The sequence below is a fragment of the Perissodus microlepis genome, chromosome 8 (genome assembly GCF_051167445.1).
Source record: "Perissodus microlepis isolate ML-2025 ecotype Zambia chromosome 8, ASM5116744v1, whole genome shotgun sequence".
NCBI lineage: Eukaryota > Metazoa > Chordata > Actinopteri > Cichliformes > Cichlidae > Perissodus > Perissodus microlepis.
Window position 1 is genome coordinate 26,392,317 of NC_140468.1, and position 17,287 is coordinate 26,409,603.

General features: G+C 39.5%; 1 protein-coding gene across 1 annotated transcript; it reads left to right on the forward strand.

The window, feature by feature from the left end:
- Positions 1-428: 428 nt before the first annotated feature.
- Positions 429-16,496, forward strand: eme1 (essential meiotic structure-specific endonuclease 1). Its single transcript, XM_084938445.1, has 9 exons — positions 429-504; positions 1,155-1,867; positions 2,034-2,161; positions 2,329-2,418; positions 3,814-3,935; positions 6,505-6,643; positions 8,328-8,443; positions 8,555-8,744; positions 13,823-16,496. Exons 2-9 carry the CDS (start codon positions 1,177-1,179, stop codon positions 13,997-13,999), a joined length of 1,653 nt encoding a protein of 550 aa, XP_084794571.1. The 5' UTR covers positions 429-504; positions 1,155-1,176; the 3' UTR covers positions 14,000-16,496.
- The last annotated feature ends 791 nt before the right edge of the window (positions 16,497-17,287 follow it).

The window sequence follows — 17,287 nt, forward strand, 5'->3', positions numbered from 1 at the left end:
GGTCGATGACGATTCATCTCATAAATCATTACACACTGCACTTCCCTACATAAGCTGCCTTTATAAGTTAAAAGTATCAGTACCGGCAATACTGGCCCTGTATTTATTTGATATCGGACCGATACCGACATTTGCAGTATTGCACAGCCCTAACGTAGTCCAAAAACCAAAAAAAACTATGAATCACTTTTGTCTGTAGTTTAAATCTCGCGCCGTCACGTTCTTTCCGTCTGCAAACCTCTACTTCTAAATGCACTACTACTACTCTACTACTGGGCCACATTAAAAAAAAAGTTAGTTTCTATTTTGGGATTAAGGTCGATACTTTGAGTTTAGAAACATTCTTTGAAAAACATTATTTGAAAAGTTTTTCTTTTCTTAATGTGGCCACAAGACCCGGCCTCAGTGTCCACGGAAGTTTCAGAAAATCCTCGTCCTCGGGGAACCCCTGAATGCATCATTACCCGGGGAAATCAAACAAGTCTCGCAGTTCTCTGTGTTCGGGTAAATAAATAAATAATTTCTCGCTGTAGTTTGAAGTTAGAGCGAGTAGTTAATATTTTTTTCTTATCTATGCTGCTTCTTTATTAACTACTTAATTACTACTGCCTTGTCATTTCAAAGAGTTAAGCGAACCGCAGTAAGTGACGCGTTAAGCTAGTCTGCTAACCTTCAGCTGATGCCTGCAGTCGGGTAAAATGTGCTCGGGTTGTCCTTCCTGATCGTTTCTAAAAGAACATTAATGTCGTGCCAAACTCAATTTAAAAAGTAATTTCTTTATCGCCAGGTCCTGTTTGGTTAGACACAGCGTAGCTGTAAGTTGGATATTCAATTAAGTGAGAGAAGTCAATAACGTTACACCAAGCGACTCCTATAATTGGCCTTGCTTATCTTCTAACTCCAGAAAACACTACGGTGGGCGGTAACAAGCACTGCGCACTGTTTATTCAAATAAGAATTTCACTGAAATAAGGCTTGCTGGTTGGACTGTGTTCAAGTCGAATTTACGAAAACGCCTTTACCTGTTGCTTTAGGTTTTGATTTTCAGGTTTACCTAATAATTTGTTAATTATTTAAGAAGCATAAAGACTTTTGTTTCAAATCTTGTTGAGTGATGATGCTCTTGTTGTTCTTGTGTCACACAATATGTACAGTAACCTCCTTGGACATGTGAGCATGGGCAGCCAAAGTGACTGCACCAGTGACCCAGATGAGGAGCTGCCTGTGTTTGACTTCCTCCAGCCAGCCTCCCACAGACGTGCAGAGAAGCCAGACTTGGTCGACTTTGATGGTTTTGATGCTGCAGCAGCAGCTGTCTCCTCCCCAGGGAGGGGGAGTGGTGGCGTGTGCATGGGAATGGCTAATGTAATGATAATCAGCAGCAGTTCCGATGATGATGATGCACCTTATGTTCCTTTGGCACAAAGAATCAAGGCAAGGCAAGACAATGTGATTAGCGCCTCCTCCATCGTGACTAACGAGAACGATGCTGAGCACTGTTTGCCGCTCTGTCTGGCCAGCTCACAGTTTTCTGGCCAGAATGGCTTTTCAGAGTCAGAGTGCCCGCTCGGCTCACATCAGGTGAGAAAAATGAGCTGTGGACAGGAGCTTCCTCTGAACGGAGCAAGGAACACAGACACTTCTCCTTCCAAGAGGAAACTTGGCAAGCGAACGGTTGAGGAGATCCAGGCCTCCAGGGAAGTGGCTCTGAGTAAGAGGGAGGCTAAGAAGAGACAGCAGCCAGACAAGGATGTGCTCAGGGAGGAACGAGAGAGACAGAAAATGGAGAGGAAAGCTCTGGCAGAGGCAGCTAGGGCCCTGAGGCCAGAGGAATGTATCAAGCATATGGTGGTGGTGGTGGATCCAGGTAAAAAGAAAACATTAAATTATACTTGGCAATGTAGATAAATGCAGATCATTACAAATTTTATTTTAAACTGCACATGCAGCCAGTCTTTCATCTGCAGTATTATTGAAGTCATTAAATGTGCTAATTGTGGCTGTAATTGTGCTGAGTGTGTTTGTGTGTGCAGCTCTCCTACAGCTGGAAGGAGGTGGCACTTTGTTGGCCTCGTTACAGGCTCTGGGTTGTAGCTGCGCCATCAAGAAACAATCCCTCCCACGCAGTGTGAGCTGGATGAGAAGAGCTCCCTGTGCGCAGGTGATAAGACACATGCAATATTATTTTTTTCTTTACCTCACTTTACTCAAAGTGAAGCATGAATGTGAACTTGTCAAATTTGCCGTAATTGCCATAAATGAATGACAAGTGGTTTCATGAGTGCTTATTTAGCAGTAACACCTTTTACTGTCTTTGCCATGTTTCAGGGAAATGAAGGAGCATCTGTACCAGAGGCCTATGTTGTGATACAGATGACAGTGGAGGACTTCATTACTTTGATCCACAATTACGTTCAGGTTTGTTGTGGGTGCTGATGGTATGCTTGAAGGATCAACAGAGCAGAACCACTGCTTCTTCTACTGACTTCTGACTTCTTCTACTGTTTAGAAGAAGTCTAGATGAAGCATAACTGCATCTGATCAGAAACTAGGCAAGTTTAGGAACAACAGGAAGAAAACGTGGAAGGCAAAAGGCAAGCGCCAATTAGAAAATGACATTAGGTAATGTTAAAGGAGTTATGTATTTTGGCCATTAGGGTAAAAAAACCACACAAATGATAAAAACTTCCATCGGTCCATTTAAAAAAAAAAAAAAAAAAAAAAAAAAAAAGATCTGATGGTTCAAACCATAAAAATTCTCTGTGAGACAACAGTTCTAACCATAGAACAATAAAAAATATGAGGATGAGTGTGAAAATATTTTGAGAAAAATATTTATTTATTCTTTACTTATTTAAGAGGGTGAGTAACATACTTCCCTTGACCTACAGCCATTCATGTAAGCACTATTTAACTTTTTTCTCTGCTTGTTCTATCGCAGTGCTTTCTAACATTCACACACATTCATACTCCAATGGCTGCATTGGAACTTTGGGTTACTATCTTGCCCAAGGATATTTGGCATGGAGACTGGAACAGCCAGAGATTGACCCACCAACCTTCCGATTAGTAGCTTTATAGCTATTGCTAATTTCTACCCTTAGAAAACCAGTGGCACCTGCAGTGCTGCTTATATGTACAGCTAGTGTGAGCTTAAACATTGATGACATCCACGTTTTGTACATCAACCAAGAAAATTAGATTATGCTAAACATGTACAAATGGTCAACTCCAAGCTAACGAATTCCCCATAAAATGTAAATATGTTTAAAAAAATTACAAATATAGTACCATTTAACAAAAGACTTACTACATTTCTGAAACAGGTAATTTTAGCAGTAGTTTTCAACAAACCTTACTAAGACTAGGGTAAATTATGTATTTGTAGCCAACTGTTTTCAGTAGTAGATTCATATATTCTTGGTGGTATAGAATGATTTTTATTGCAGAAAGACACTGAGATGAAAGGTGTTGTCTTATTTATGTTTTTTAAATAACATGTACAACACTGGAGCTTCATGGCACAGAGAAATAATAGGTATGAGGCTTTCAATATTCAATACACACAATCATAAATTGTGTGTATTGAATATATTGTAATTGTGAGTGTGGCGAAAAACTGACGCAGAAAATTGCTTATGCAGGACATGGCAAACAAGAAAATATGTTATTACATGTAAGAAATAAAGGTAAACGTTTACATAATTTTCATTCTTGTCATTAGTTGCATAGTATAATTAATTTGAAAGAGTTCTAATTGCATATCAATAGAGTTAATTTTTTTCCTAATATCTACCTCCCTGTCTAATCCAGAATGAGAGGCATGGCAGATCAGACTGTGGGACCACATTGACATCCTGGGTCCAGGAGCAGCAGAGGCGTCACCTTGGCAAGACCCTTAGCCTAGCAATTATTGAGCTTGAGAAATACTTCAGGTAAGGATTTGAAGGTTGAGCTGTAGAACATTTTAAAGGATAATTTGGTTATTGTTGCTCTATAGCAGCGGTCCCCAACCTTTTTTGCGCCACGGACCGGTTTATGCCCGACAACATTTTCATGGACCGGCCTTTAAGGTGTCGCGGATAAATACAACAAAATAAAACTAGTACCGGTACCAAAAAAAAGAAAATTTATTCATAACACACGTGAAAAGACCAAGGAAAACCGAGTAAACGATAAAAACGATAACAAAATAACGCTGAAAACCGATTAAAAACCCTGAAAACTATACATTTCACACCTGAGCCTCAACTCTCGCGGCCCGGTACCAAACGACTCGCGGCCCGGTACCGGTCCGAGGCCCGGGGGTTGGGGACCGCTGCTCTATAGCATGTGCTATCGTTGTATTTAGCCCCTCTATTAATGGGATAGTTGTTCATCTGGCTCAGGATCCATCAGATTTTAATTAATTTAATTATGAAGTTCCACAGGGTTCCGTGGTAGGACCAATTCTGTTTACATTACAAATGCAGTGTAATTAGAAAGCTCAGCATACATTTTCACTCCTGTGCAGCTGACTTTATCTATCTATGAAACCAGATAAAACAAACCAGTTAGATAAACTGCAGGAATGTCTTCATGACATAAGGACCTTGATGACCTAAAATGTTTTGCTTCTAAATTCAGCTGAGGTTAATGTACTCGGCCACCAAAAATCTCAAAAGTATGGTCTCTAACCAGGTGCTTACTATGGGATGGCATTACTTTGACCTCCAGTAACACTGTGAGGAATCTTGGAATCGGTTTTCACCAGGATATGTCCTTCAATGCACGTATTAAAAAAATATGTTTGACTTTCTTCCATTCGCAATATCTCTAAAATTAGAAACACCCTATTTCAAAGTGACACTAAAAAACTAGTTCATGCATTTATTACTTCTAGGATGGACTACTGTAATTTGTTGTTATCAGGATGTCCTAAAAAACTCCCTGAAAAGCTTTCAGTTGATCCAAAATGACTGGGAAAGAGAGCATATTTCAGACGATATTAGACTGGAGGCTTACTTATGATTCCCAGAAAATTTAAGTAAAAAGTAAGAAAGTAGAATGGGAGGCAGAGCCTTCAGCTTTTAGACCCCTCTTCTGTGAGACCAGCTTCCAATTTAGATTCAGGAGACAGACAGCCTCTCTCTACTTTTAATATTAGGCTTCAAACTTTCCTTTTTGATAAAGCATATATTTAGGGCTGGATCAGGTCACCCTGAATCCTCCCTTAGTTACACTGCAATACGCCTAGGCTGCTGGGGCAGTCCCATGATGATGAGTTTTTCCTTCCCACTGTCACCAAAGTGCCTGCTCATAGGGGATCATATGATTGTTGGGATTTCTCTGTATTTCTTTATATTGTAAGGCAAAGACCCAAATACAAGACAAAAATACAAAGTGCTTTGAGGTGACTGTTGTTAAATTGAATATATCACCAAATAGATAATCTCTCAGGCTTTATTACTTTTCTTTCTCACTATGAAAAAAAACTTTTTTTTAATGATCACTGCCAGAAACAACACCACCCAGTCATGAAAGCTCTTATTAAAACCCATTTGATGTAAAATGCAAAAGAATATTTTTTTGAAACCTATCTTCTTTAATGTATTTTTCAAAAGTATCATGATCCATTTTAAAGTTGGGAACCCCCCCCAAGGAAAAAAAGGCTCATTTTTTAAAGTTGAATAATTTAAAAGCCCTATGACTTTGACTACATCAACACTTGTGGTGGTATCTGTTTCTCAGGAGACAGAAGGTCAGGAGATTGATTCCACATGCCCAAGTGTCCTTGAGCTACATGCTCACCCCAGAGCAATGAACTGTGACTGTGTGGGTCTGTCAGTAAGCTGTTTGAATATGTGTGTGAATATGAATGTGGCTGGTGGTAAGAAGCACTTTGAATGCTCAATTAGAGCAGGAAAGCTGTATGTAAACACTAAAGTAACATCTGGAACTAAATAAAAAACTGAAAGATACTGAAATTAAAATGATAAATATTTACCAAAATTGGGAAATTAATGTGTTACAACTACCAATTAAATACAAAATACAAATAAACGAGTACCCCAATTAATCAAAATCTAAAAATGATACAATAAGGAACTTAAATGTACAATCAATATATGCAATGAGGTGGTAAAGATTTTCTGTATCTATCTTTGCGACAACCGAGCTAAAACGTGTGAGAGAACGAGTTCAGCTGTATGTCCAGCAAGAAGCGCAGAGAATGGTCTGTCCATTACACCGGTTTTATGGTCCTACAAAGGTGTCTCTTTGTGTAACTTGCATAATAGTATAGAGTAAAGTGCTTCATAAAGTGTTTAAAAACAACAAGGCAAGCACTCAGAAACTGCATAACTGCGAAAACACATGGCTGTCTGAAAATATCACAAGCATCACTGTGTAATCTGGAAAACCTCTGGTGGAAATGCTGTGAGGAATAGGTGTGAAGAGAGTAAATGCATCAATGAAGGTCCTGAGCATTAATGTCTAAAATGACCAAAAATGTTTTTTCACAAGATCACAGAAATCACAAAAACAGAAGCATTTTCGAGAGGCTGTTGCAGGGGAGGAGACGGGGGGAAGTAAAGCCAAGAGGAGAAAGAAGAATGGTGGAGCTGGTGTACTGCCTGAGGTGTCGCGAGTTGACGTAGAGGAGGTAGGTTAGGTGGTTGACACAGGACAATTTATAATTATATAGAAAAAATATAAAATTAAAGAGCTTTTGTATTAATTAAACAATTCCCACGCAACTGAATCAATATATCCCTTAAATATAATAGGGGATAATGTGTGAAAAATGAACATACATGGCCATGTGTGGAAAAAGTGATTGCTACCCCTAAGAAATCACTTAAATGGAAACTGCATGACAAAGTGGAGTAGACCAAAAGATCCTAAAAAGCCAGACATCATGCTGTAATCCAAGGCAAGTCAGGAACAAATGAGAAATAAAGCCATTGAAATTCCAGTCTGGAAGTAATAAATGCATGAACTAGTTTGTCAGTGTCACTCTGAGACAGGATATTTCTAATTTTAGCGATATTGTGCAAATGGAAGAAATCAGTCTAAGATATTTGTTTAATATGTGCATTGAAGGACATATCCTGGTCAAAAATGACTCCCAGCTCCCTCACAGTGTTACTGGAGGCCAATGTAATGACATCCATAGTAAGCATCTGGTATGATACCGTATGACTTTTAAGACCGAGTACCATAACCTCAGGGTTATCTGAATTTAGAAGCAGGAAATTAGAGGCCATCCAGGTCTTTATGTCTTTAGGACATTCCTGCAGTTTAACTAATTGGTGTTGGTTATCTGGCTTCATGGTTAAATAAAGTTGGGTGTCATCTGTATATCAGTGAAAATGTGTGGTATGCCCTCTAATGATACCTTCTAATGATACCTCCGCTAAGATAGGACTGCCTTTAACAGTCTTGATCAGTGATGAACAGTAAGATATTATAGCTTTACTAGTTATCTGCTTTAATCTTTTAAATTAGGACTACGCTTCCTCCTCATTGTCATCCAGCCATCCTGTTTTCCTGGCTGCTCGGGACAGTGTTCTGGGGGAGACGCTACCTTTTGTTGCACCGGCTACAGTGGCTTGCCTAACCTGCGTTTTTCAAGGGTGTGAAGCTGGGTCTCAAATTCAGTGATATTGGCCTCCAGGACTGCAAACACACTACATTGATTAAGTGTCATTATTGCTACAGGAGACCAAGAAGTAAACTAAACATCTGACACAATGAGCAGGAAAATGCAGGAGGAACAGGTGTAGAGGCCATGGTACTAGCAGGTTTGCTATGAGCTAAGCTAGTGAATCCCTAAATACACAGTGAGTGAATATTTTAAATTAAATAATTTAAAATGTAAAACTTCTTCGTGTGTTTTGGATAAAGTGTGTGAAGATGACACTGTGAAATAGAACTGGCTATACAAATAAGCTACACAAAAAACACCACTGTGTTGTAACAGGAAGTGATACCATACCGCAGAGAGAGCCAACACCAAGCAGAGCGCCATCCAAAGGAATGTAAGAGTGACTCACTGACAGCTATCGCAAATGCTTGATTGCTGCTAAGGATGGGCCAACCAGTTATTAGGTTTAGGGAGGAGTCACTTTTTCACACAGTGCCACGTAGGTCTGCCCCCCCCCCCACAATAAACACCTGCATTTTGTATTTACTTGTGCTATTTTTGTCAGGATCTCTGGCTGCAGTGGCAAACATGTTGATTTATACTGAAGAGTCTGGTGTGTTTTCAAGGGGCAAATTAAATCATGGTTACTATTTTGCTTAGGCTTATAGTGATTCATGTTTGTTTTCTGATATCCCTTCAGGCAATGGTGCATCTCCAGCTTCACACTGGTGTCTCAGTCTGCTTCTTTTGTACCTGGAGGGACTTCTCGGATCACATCACCATGACAACCAAAGCAGTTGCAGAGGCCCCTTTCAAGTGAGCAACTGTTTTTTTTGGGGGGTTTTTTTTCTCTCTCATCACAGTTCAGCTTAACACCACCTCTGCCAGATCAAACAGTCATTTCCCATGTTTCCCTGTTTTTTTCAGGAGAGAGAGGGAAAAGACTGGCTTTTCCTTCTACCTAGAGAGTGAGTGGGCAGGGGGCCAGCGGGTGGATAGAGGTGGTAAGGGCCTGCTGCAGGTGTGGAAGAGACAGATCCAGCAGTTCAACAGAGTGAGCCCAGACATGGCTGCTGCCATCTTGGCAGCTTATCCCTCTCCACAGCTGCTCAAGAAGGTACAAGCTTGATTATAGCAACAGCTTACTGACAAGGCCATGGTAAAGAATATATAATTCTGCCTTTCTGTTTTACTCCTGCTTCTGTTTGTAATTAGAACAGTTCTATCAGATTCTTCTAACATGAAAAAATATTTTCTATTCCTATGGCAACAACAACCAACGATTCACAGCTTGTAGGACTTAAAGGATCCAATTAATTTAGGTTTTTCACTGAAGTTCCATATAATGGAGCTCTGCTACAGTCTTTATGTTAAGGCAGGTTCACATTGGCTGCTTGAAAGTCAAACAATGTAATGTAATATTTGATAATTTTATTTACAGACTCTGAGGTAATTTTCTTTTTAACTTTTCTTTGATGGTTTGAAGTCCTTTACTTCTCTGGATTATCTTCACGTTAGTCATTCGTTGAGTTGAGTTATCTTTATCTAATATTAGAATTTGATCCTAAACATTAAAAATATGTTCAGTAGACAAAAATATAAAATATACAAAAAACATTACATTACAGTAACAATCGTGTATATTTTTGATAAGCTACATACTTGATACTTGACTAGAGTTAGCAACTCCAAGTCTGATGCCAGGCGTTCAAGTTGGGGATGGATTGCTGCCTCAAGTGGAGCAAGTAAAGTGGGAGAAGAGTGGACACTGACAGATGGAGTGGCGCAGTGATGCAGGTGCTGTACTGGTCTGTTGTGCTGAAGAGACAGCTGAGCGTGAAAGCAAAGCTTTTGATTTCAATAGCAAAATTCTCAAAATGTGGTACTATAGGAAGCAAATGTATCAAGGTTGTAATTCTTCCTGAACTGATGAGAATTGCATATATATATATACAAGTCTTCTCAGCTGTTTTTTTTAGTGCTGTCAGTGTTGATCCTGTTAAAACGACGTTAACGGCGCTAATGTTATGACGCCGTGTGTCGCCCGCGCACGGGGTGATCCACGCTAACTCGCTAATGGAGATTTGCCGCGTTAATGCGGTTATGGTGTTAACGTCATTTTAATGAGATTAATTCTGACAGCAATACTGTTTTTACATGTTGATAAAAGATGATGGCCATAAGAAAACTACAAATGGCACAGCAAAACTACATGGGGAAAATGGCCCCATGTAGTTTTTATCCCAACTTTTTGATATTAAAGGCATCAAGAGTTGGGTATGAAGGTATACAGGGAGTGCAGAATTATTAGGCAAGTTGTATTTTTGAGGAATAATTTTATTATTGAACAACAACCATGTTCTCAATGAACCCAAAAAACTCATTAATATCAAAGCTGAATGTTTTTGGAAGTAGTTTTTAGTTTGTTTGTAGTTTTAGCTATTTTAGGGGGATATCTGTGTGTGCAGGTGACTATTACTGTGCATAATTATTAGGCAACTTAACAAAAAACAAATATATACCCATTTCAGTTATTTATTTTTACCAGTGAAACCAATATAACATCTCCACATTCACAAATATACATTTCTGACATTCAAAAACAAAACAAAAACAAATCAGCGACCAATATAGCCACCTTTCTTTGCAAGGACACTCAAAAGCCTGCCATCCATGGATTCTGTCAGTGTTTTGATCTGTTCACCATCAACATTGCGTGCAGCAGCAACCACAGCCTCCCAGACACTGTTCAGAGAGGTGTACTGTTTTCCCTCCTTGTAAATCTCACATTTGATGATGGACCACAGGTTCTCAATGGGGTTCAGATCAGGTGAACAAGGAGGCCATGTCATTAGTTTTTCTTCTTTTATACCCTTTCTTGCCAGCCACGCTGTGGAGTACTTGGACGCGTGTGATGGAGCATTGTCCTGCATGAAAATCATGTTTTTCTTGAAGGATGCAGACTTCTTCCTGTACCACTGCTTGAAGAAGGTGTCTTCCAGAAACTGGCAGTAGGACTGGGAGTTGAGCTTGACTCCATCCTCAACCCGAAAAGGCCCCACAAGCTCATCTTTGATGATACCAGCCCAAACCAGTACTCCACCTCCACCTTGCTGGCGTCTGAGTCGGACTGGAGCTCTCTGCCCTTTACCAATCCAGCCACGGGCCCATCCATCTGGCCCATCAAGACTCACTCTCATTTCATCAGTCCATAAAACCTTAGAGAAATCAGTCTTGAGATATTTCTTGGCCCAGTCTTGACGTTTCAGCTTGTGTGTCTTGTTCAGTGGTGGTCGTCTTTCAGCCTTTCTTACCTTGGCCATGTCTCTGAGTATTGCACACCTTGTGCTTTTGGGCACTCCAGTGATGTTGCAGCTCTGAAACATGGCCAAACTGGTGGCAAGTGGCATCTTGGCAGCTGCACGCTTGACTTTTCTCAATTCATGGGCAGTTATTTTGCGCCTTGGTTTTTCCACACGCTTCTTGCGACCCTGTTGACTATTTTGAATGAAACGCTTGATTGTTCGATGATCACGCTTCAGAAGCTTTGCAATTTTGAGACTGCTGCATCCCTCTGCAAGATATCTCACTATTTTTGACTTTTCTGAGCCTGTCAAGTCCTTCTTTTGACCCATTTTGCCAAAGGAAAGGACGTTGCCTAATAATTATGCACACCTGATATAGGGTGTTGATGTCATTAGACCACACCCCTTCTCATTGCAGAGATGCACATCACCTAATATGCTTAATTGGTAGTAGGCTTTCGAGCCTATACAGCTTGGAGTAAGACAACATGCATGAAGAGGATGATGTGGACAAAATACTCATTTGCCTAATAATTCTGCACTCCCTGTACTTTACATTTCTGGTATTGTGACGTTTTTAGTTCCTACCCTCAGCTATGGCCATGAGTCATTAAAAGAATAAAACACACACAAATGAACTTCCTCTGAGGTGTGTGTGGTCTCAGTCTTTTTAGGTGTATTTTTGCCAAATGGGTGTTTTTTAAAATCCACAAATATTAACCACAACATGAAATGGTAGGGGACCAATAACTGGAATCATTAATAGTAATGTGCTTTCAGAAGTCCTACTGCTTGTTTTTATGTTCTGTCTCTGGCTTGTGAAGCCAATTTTGAATTATAGGGGCCCTATTATACAGTGGCTTACAAAAGTATTCGGCCCCCTTGAACTTTTCCACATTTTGTCACATTACAGCCACAAACATGAATAAATTTTTATTGGAATTCCACGTGAAAGACCAACACAAAGTGGTGAACACGTGAGAAGTGGAATGAAAATCATACATGATTCCAAACATTTTTTGCAAATAAATAACTGCAAAGTGGGGTGTGCGTAATTATTCAGCCCCCTTTGGTCACTGTTCAAGCGATCATTCAGAAATGGAAGGAGTATGGCACAACTATAAACCTACCAAGACAAGGCCGTCCACCTAAACTCACAGGCCGAACAAGGAGATCACTGATCAGAAATGCAGCCAAGAGGCCCATGGTGACTCTGGACGAGCTGCAGAGATCTACAGTTGTGAATCTGTGGGGGAATCTGTCCATGGGATAACTATTAGTCGTGCACTGCACAAAGTTGGCCTTCATGGAAGAGTGGCAAGAAGAAAGCCATTGTTAACAGAAAACCATAAGAAGTCCCGTTTGCAGTTTGCCACAAGCCATGTGGGGGACACAGCAAACATGTGGAAGAAGGTGCTCTGGTCAGATGAGACCAAAATGGAACTTTTTGGCCAAAATGCAAAACGCTATGTGTGGCGGAAAACTAACACTGCACATCACTCTGAACACACCATCCCCACTGTCAGATATGGTGGTGGCAGCATCATGCTATGGGGGTGCTTCTCTTCAGCAGGGACAGGGAAGCTGGTCAGAGTTGATGGGAAGATGGATGGAGCCAAATACAGGGCAATCCTGGAAGAAAACCTCTTGGAGTCTGCAAAAGACTTGAGACTGGGGCGGAGGTTCACCTTCCAGCAGGACAACGACCCTAAACATAAAGCCAGGGCAACAATGGAATGGTTTAAAACAAAACATATCCATGTGTTAGAATGGCCCAGTCAAAGTCCAGATCTAAATCCAATTGAGAATCTGTGGCAAGATCTGAAAACTGCTGTTCACAAACGCTGTCCATCTAATCTGACTGAGCTGGAGCTGTTTTGCAAAGAAGAATGGGCAAAGATTTCAGTCTCTAGATGTGCAAAGCTGGTAGAGACATACGCTAAAAGACTGGCAGCTGTAACTGCAGCAAAAGGTGGTTCTACAAAGAATTGACTCAGGGGGCTGAATAATTACGCACACCCCACTTTTCAGTTATTTATTTGTAAAAAATGTTTGGAATCATGTATGATTTTCGTTCCACTTCTTACGTGTACACCACTTTGTGTTGGTCTTTCATGTGGAATTCCAATAAAATTGATTCATGTTTGTGGCTGTAATGTGACAAAATGTGGAAAAGTTCAAGGGGGCCGAATACTTTTCCAAGCCACTGTATGTATGACAAAATTGACATATCTTCTGTTGCAAACCACTTTCTCCCAGTTGTGCATCTCTTGTTTTTTTGGAAGCTGGCGTGTTGTGCTGTCACTGCTACCGCTGGGTTGAACACTTATCGTACGAGCATGTTGTTTTTAATTTTTTACCATGATTTTATTGACTTTACACAGGGAGGTATTGCAACAGTTGGAAAAGATCATTTTGTTGGGGTAAAAAAATCTTCTGGTTTTGACATCTTCTCTTCCTATATTAAGTGCTGATGTAGAGGTATTTCCTTGGGTAATGACATCTATGGTTCAGAAGAATATTACAGTATGTACCTATGCTGAGAATCCAGTTCATCCAAGCATTTTAAATAGAGTACAAAGCATTATTTTTCAAATCCTGTTGATGTCTGATCACCTCTATTTGCTCTATCCTGCATAAATTTGTGTCGGCTTGTGTCTTTTCATAGACTTTGCAAGCAAAACAATTACATACAAACTTCACTTTGTGTTTGGTCTGTTGTCATCATTGGAGGTGGCATGAAGAGCTTAGGCTTTTTTATTACTTTAGTTATCACAATGTTAAGTGCAGCCTATAAGATTTCTCGGATGTGAGTCAACACATCACAAGGCACATCTGCAAACATGTCAGTTTATTTGTTAATACTTGATATTTCCTTGTCTGTTTGTAGGCTTACAACCTGTGCAGGACGAAACAAGAGAAGATCTCTTTGCTCTCTGACCTACTGATCCGGAGAGGAGAAGGTGTCACTTCCACCACTCGTAGGATTGGTCCGGAGCTCTCCAGACGCATCTTCCTGACAATGAGCTCCTGTGATCCAGAACTGAGTCTAGACTCTAATCTCTGAAATTTGAATTTGATTTTGTGGCCCACCTGCTTTGAGTTGGCAGTTTGTGGTCATATCTTTGAATTTAATACTATGTAATTAAAGTTCAGAGTTTTAAAACTTTTATTTATGTATTAAAGTTTTATTCAAATAACAGTTTTGAAGACCACTATAAGATATGCCCATTAACCATACTAAATTGATTCTGGGGGAAATTGTGTTACAGCTCACTTTAAGCGTTAGTGAGGTGACTGATTTTAATCTTTGGCACTGTTTTATTTACACATGTATTCCCTCCCTGCTTCATAGCATTGAAAGACACCTTCATTTGTGATAACTTTGAGTTATTTGAAATACCCGTCATCTCACTTCAAAGACCAAACCTGCCATATCAGTCTAAATCATGTTTCACAAAAATGTAAGAAACATATTAAATATATTATTGTAAAATTAGAACAGTCACAATTTATCATCTCATCCACATCTGTTTCCAATCACTGGACCTTAAGCCTCACCCACAGTGCTCAGGTGGCACGCCCCAACACAATGATATTGACCAATCAGCTAAAAGGAAAAAATTTCTGGTCAAAATTCGTATTTGCAAGTTGAAACTCACAAGCGAGGGAACTTGAGCGCAGAGTTTTACGCTTTGTATCTGTAAACAGACCTTGACAAAAAAAAATGTGTAACTTGTGTAATTTTTTTCATTTTCAAACACAAATCTTTTTTAGACATACACAAATTCTTATCTATATACAAAAATTGTAGATCTTGACAAAATGCACAAAGACACAATTTTCAGATATTTTTGTTTACAAGGTTCCAAAACTCAGTTCACAACTACACAGTCTGATTTACAAGTACAAAATATTTATGACCACAATTTGAGCCCATTACGTGTGAATAATGTAGAAGTTTGTGGAAAATTGTAGCTGACTAAATGTCACTAGTAGGGCATAGCTTTGAGCCTTTGAAGCTTCAAATGCTCTTTTGTTACAATGAGAAAGATGTATTACTCTATCCAATGCTTCATCTGCCCATCTGTAGTCCAAGTGGATTTGAGGTGTCGCAAACACCTGTCTTCCCCTTTGTCTTCTCCAGGAATTTTGGGCATGAGAATCAGAACAGTATTTAAGGGTTCTGAGAGAGACCAAGGAATAAGTTGGGTGGGGGTAATGCGTGGAGAGTTTGGGTGCATTTGGTAATTATAGGGTTACATGGTCTTATTGCAAATGGATTTACAGATGCTATTGGCTGATAGTTTTAATTATAAATTCTAATATATAAATGGTTACGGGGCTTAAATGGCTTTTAGGAAGTTTGGAAATACCCCCAGCATGTTATGTAAAGTGTGGCTCATTAGCAGCAGGGTATAAAAGGCTGCCAATTACCCAATTAGCGCTGTTTATATTTGCTGCTGATATAGGTCACTAGTGTTGCACAGAGCTGTTAAGGTTTAAAAATTAAAACTTTCATAAATAAAAATAATAAGACTTGGGTTGTACTAAATCCTGTCTCTGCCTGCAATAATTGTAGCCTGGCTGCTCGATGGTCATTCATCACACTAATATTTGTGGCATGCAATTTACTGCAAATTGTGCTAAATCTAATATGGGAAAAAGCATGTCTTATGCCTGTTGCGAAGCCCGTATTGGTTGCTTCTAGCAGTCAGGGGCAAATCAGAATGAGTGTGTAATTGCCATTTTGGATGGATGATTCGGAGCTGTTAGTGCAATACCAAAAGTTTTGTCTGTTACCTTAAACTCATCCCCCTTTTCTCAGTGGGTCGCACTCAGCAAGTCACATTTCCCTCTAGAATCTGTAACAAAGCAGTCCATAAACTTACCATAAACTTCCACATGTGGATGGGAACCATACACCTATTAAGTAAATTCTAAATGAAGTCCACCAGATGACTGTAGATTTGAGGCACTTCTGCATTGGCTTCTGGAACCTATACATTTTCTATATATTGCAATGAATAAATTATATGAATGTTTTTCTTTTGTTAAATAGACGTTATACATTCACAACTATTTTATGAAATTACTATGAATGGATAGCCACACAACAGCCATCCCAGGTAGAGAGAGTAGCATTACAGGAGCGGACTTTATGTATTTTCTTAAAGATAAACCACATTATTAATCCATTTCCTTTTCTGTACATCTAAATTTCATTTCATTTCTTGCATGGCGTACTCAATGTGTGTGGACTATCACAACCATTACTTCTAGTGAGTTTACACAGTAGGACCAAAAATGTATCACGGACTGGGAGATCAGGAGGTCGAGTTATTGTCTCAGGATTTTTCTTGACATTCTTTGAATCAGGAATGTTTTATTAAATTTTTCTTAAAGATAAAAAAGTAAAATAAAAAGGTTCTTGGACACAAACTTTCTCATGCTTCTATCAAGGACTACCAGGCAAGCTTTAAGAAACTTCTTCTAGCAGTATTTTTCAACCCAGAGTAAAGACTGTGAAATGGATCTGGTGGTTACTGAAAACCAAAATGTTTGCCAGGATGCTGGAATTTCACTTTACTCTTTTTTTCTAAGCTCTTAAAGCTATAATTTATGGTCTTAGAATACTTGATGAAGATTTTATTGCATCTTTATCATTTAAAGTTTATTTTTCATTCCCACCCTTTTTCCTTTTCCTTCCTTGACAAAATGACCAAAGCAGTGTATGCCATAATAATGCAGTTAAATTAAGTCTCTGTGGCTCACTTTTAATTTGGTTTAATTAGCCATTATATGAAGTGCCTCATACCTTGTGTGTTTTAACCCTTGTCCAAATGAACCGCCTATGCTCTCTGTGTCTTTGCTCTCTGCTTTGTCTGTTCCTTGTGTGTTGAGTCTTGTTGTCTTGTTATAGTGTGAAGTGTTAAAAAGCCTCCACAAATGTGATCCACTTTGCTTTGCCATGCACACGGCTCATTTTAGTCGCATTAGCAAGACTGGAACCTGACCAAGAAGTGATGACAGAGGAACAGAGGAAAAGACGGGGAAAGAGACAGATGGGTAACGAACTGTTTAATGGGCTTAAGTGATGAGCAGCATTCATCACTCCAGGTCCTGCATGCAGAGAGACACTTAGAGGTACAACAACTTAGGGGATAGGAGGTAGATTTCAGACTGACTCACACTGAAATATGCAGCATAGAGAGAAACTTGCGGTTTATTCATATCTTTGATAAAAGAAAAAAGAACAGTAAGGGGCTGAGCAAGGTAAAAAAAAAAAAAAAAGAAGGAGAAGAAGAAGAAGAAATAAAATGATAAAATGGGAATCTTTCAATATAAACATCAA

What these genes read in the sequence shown, in the direction of transcription:
- eme1 (XM_084938445.1), top strand. Translation starts at nt 1,177, where the DNA reads ATGGGCAGCCAAAGTGACTGCACCAGTGACCCAGATGAGGAGCTGCCT. An exon ending in GGTGGTGGTGGTGGATCCAG is followed by an intron (nt 1,868 to 2,033) that starts GTAAAAAGAAAA and finishes TTGTGTGTGCAG; the next exon opens with CTCTCCTACAGCTGGAAGGA. An exon ending in CGCGAGTTGACGTAGAGGAG is followed by an intron (nt 6,644 to 8,327) that starts GTAGGTTAGGTG and finishes ATATCCCTTCAG; the next exon opens with GCAATGGTGCATCTCCAGCT.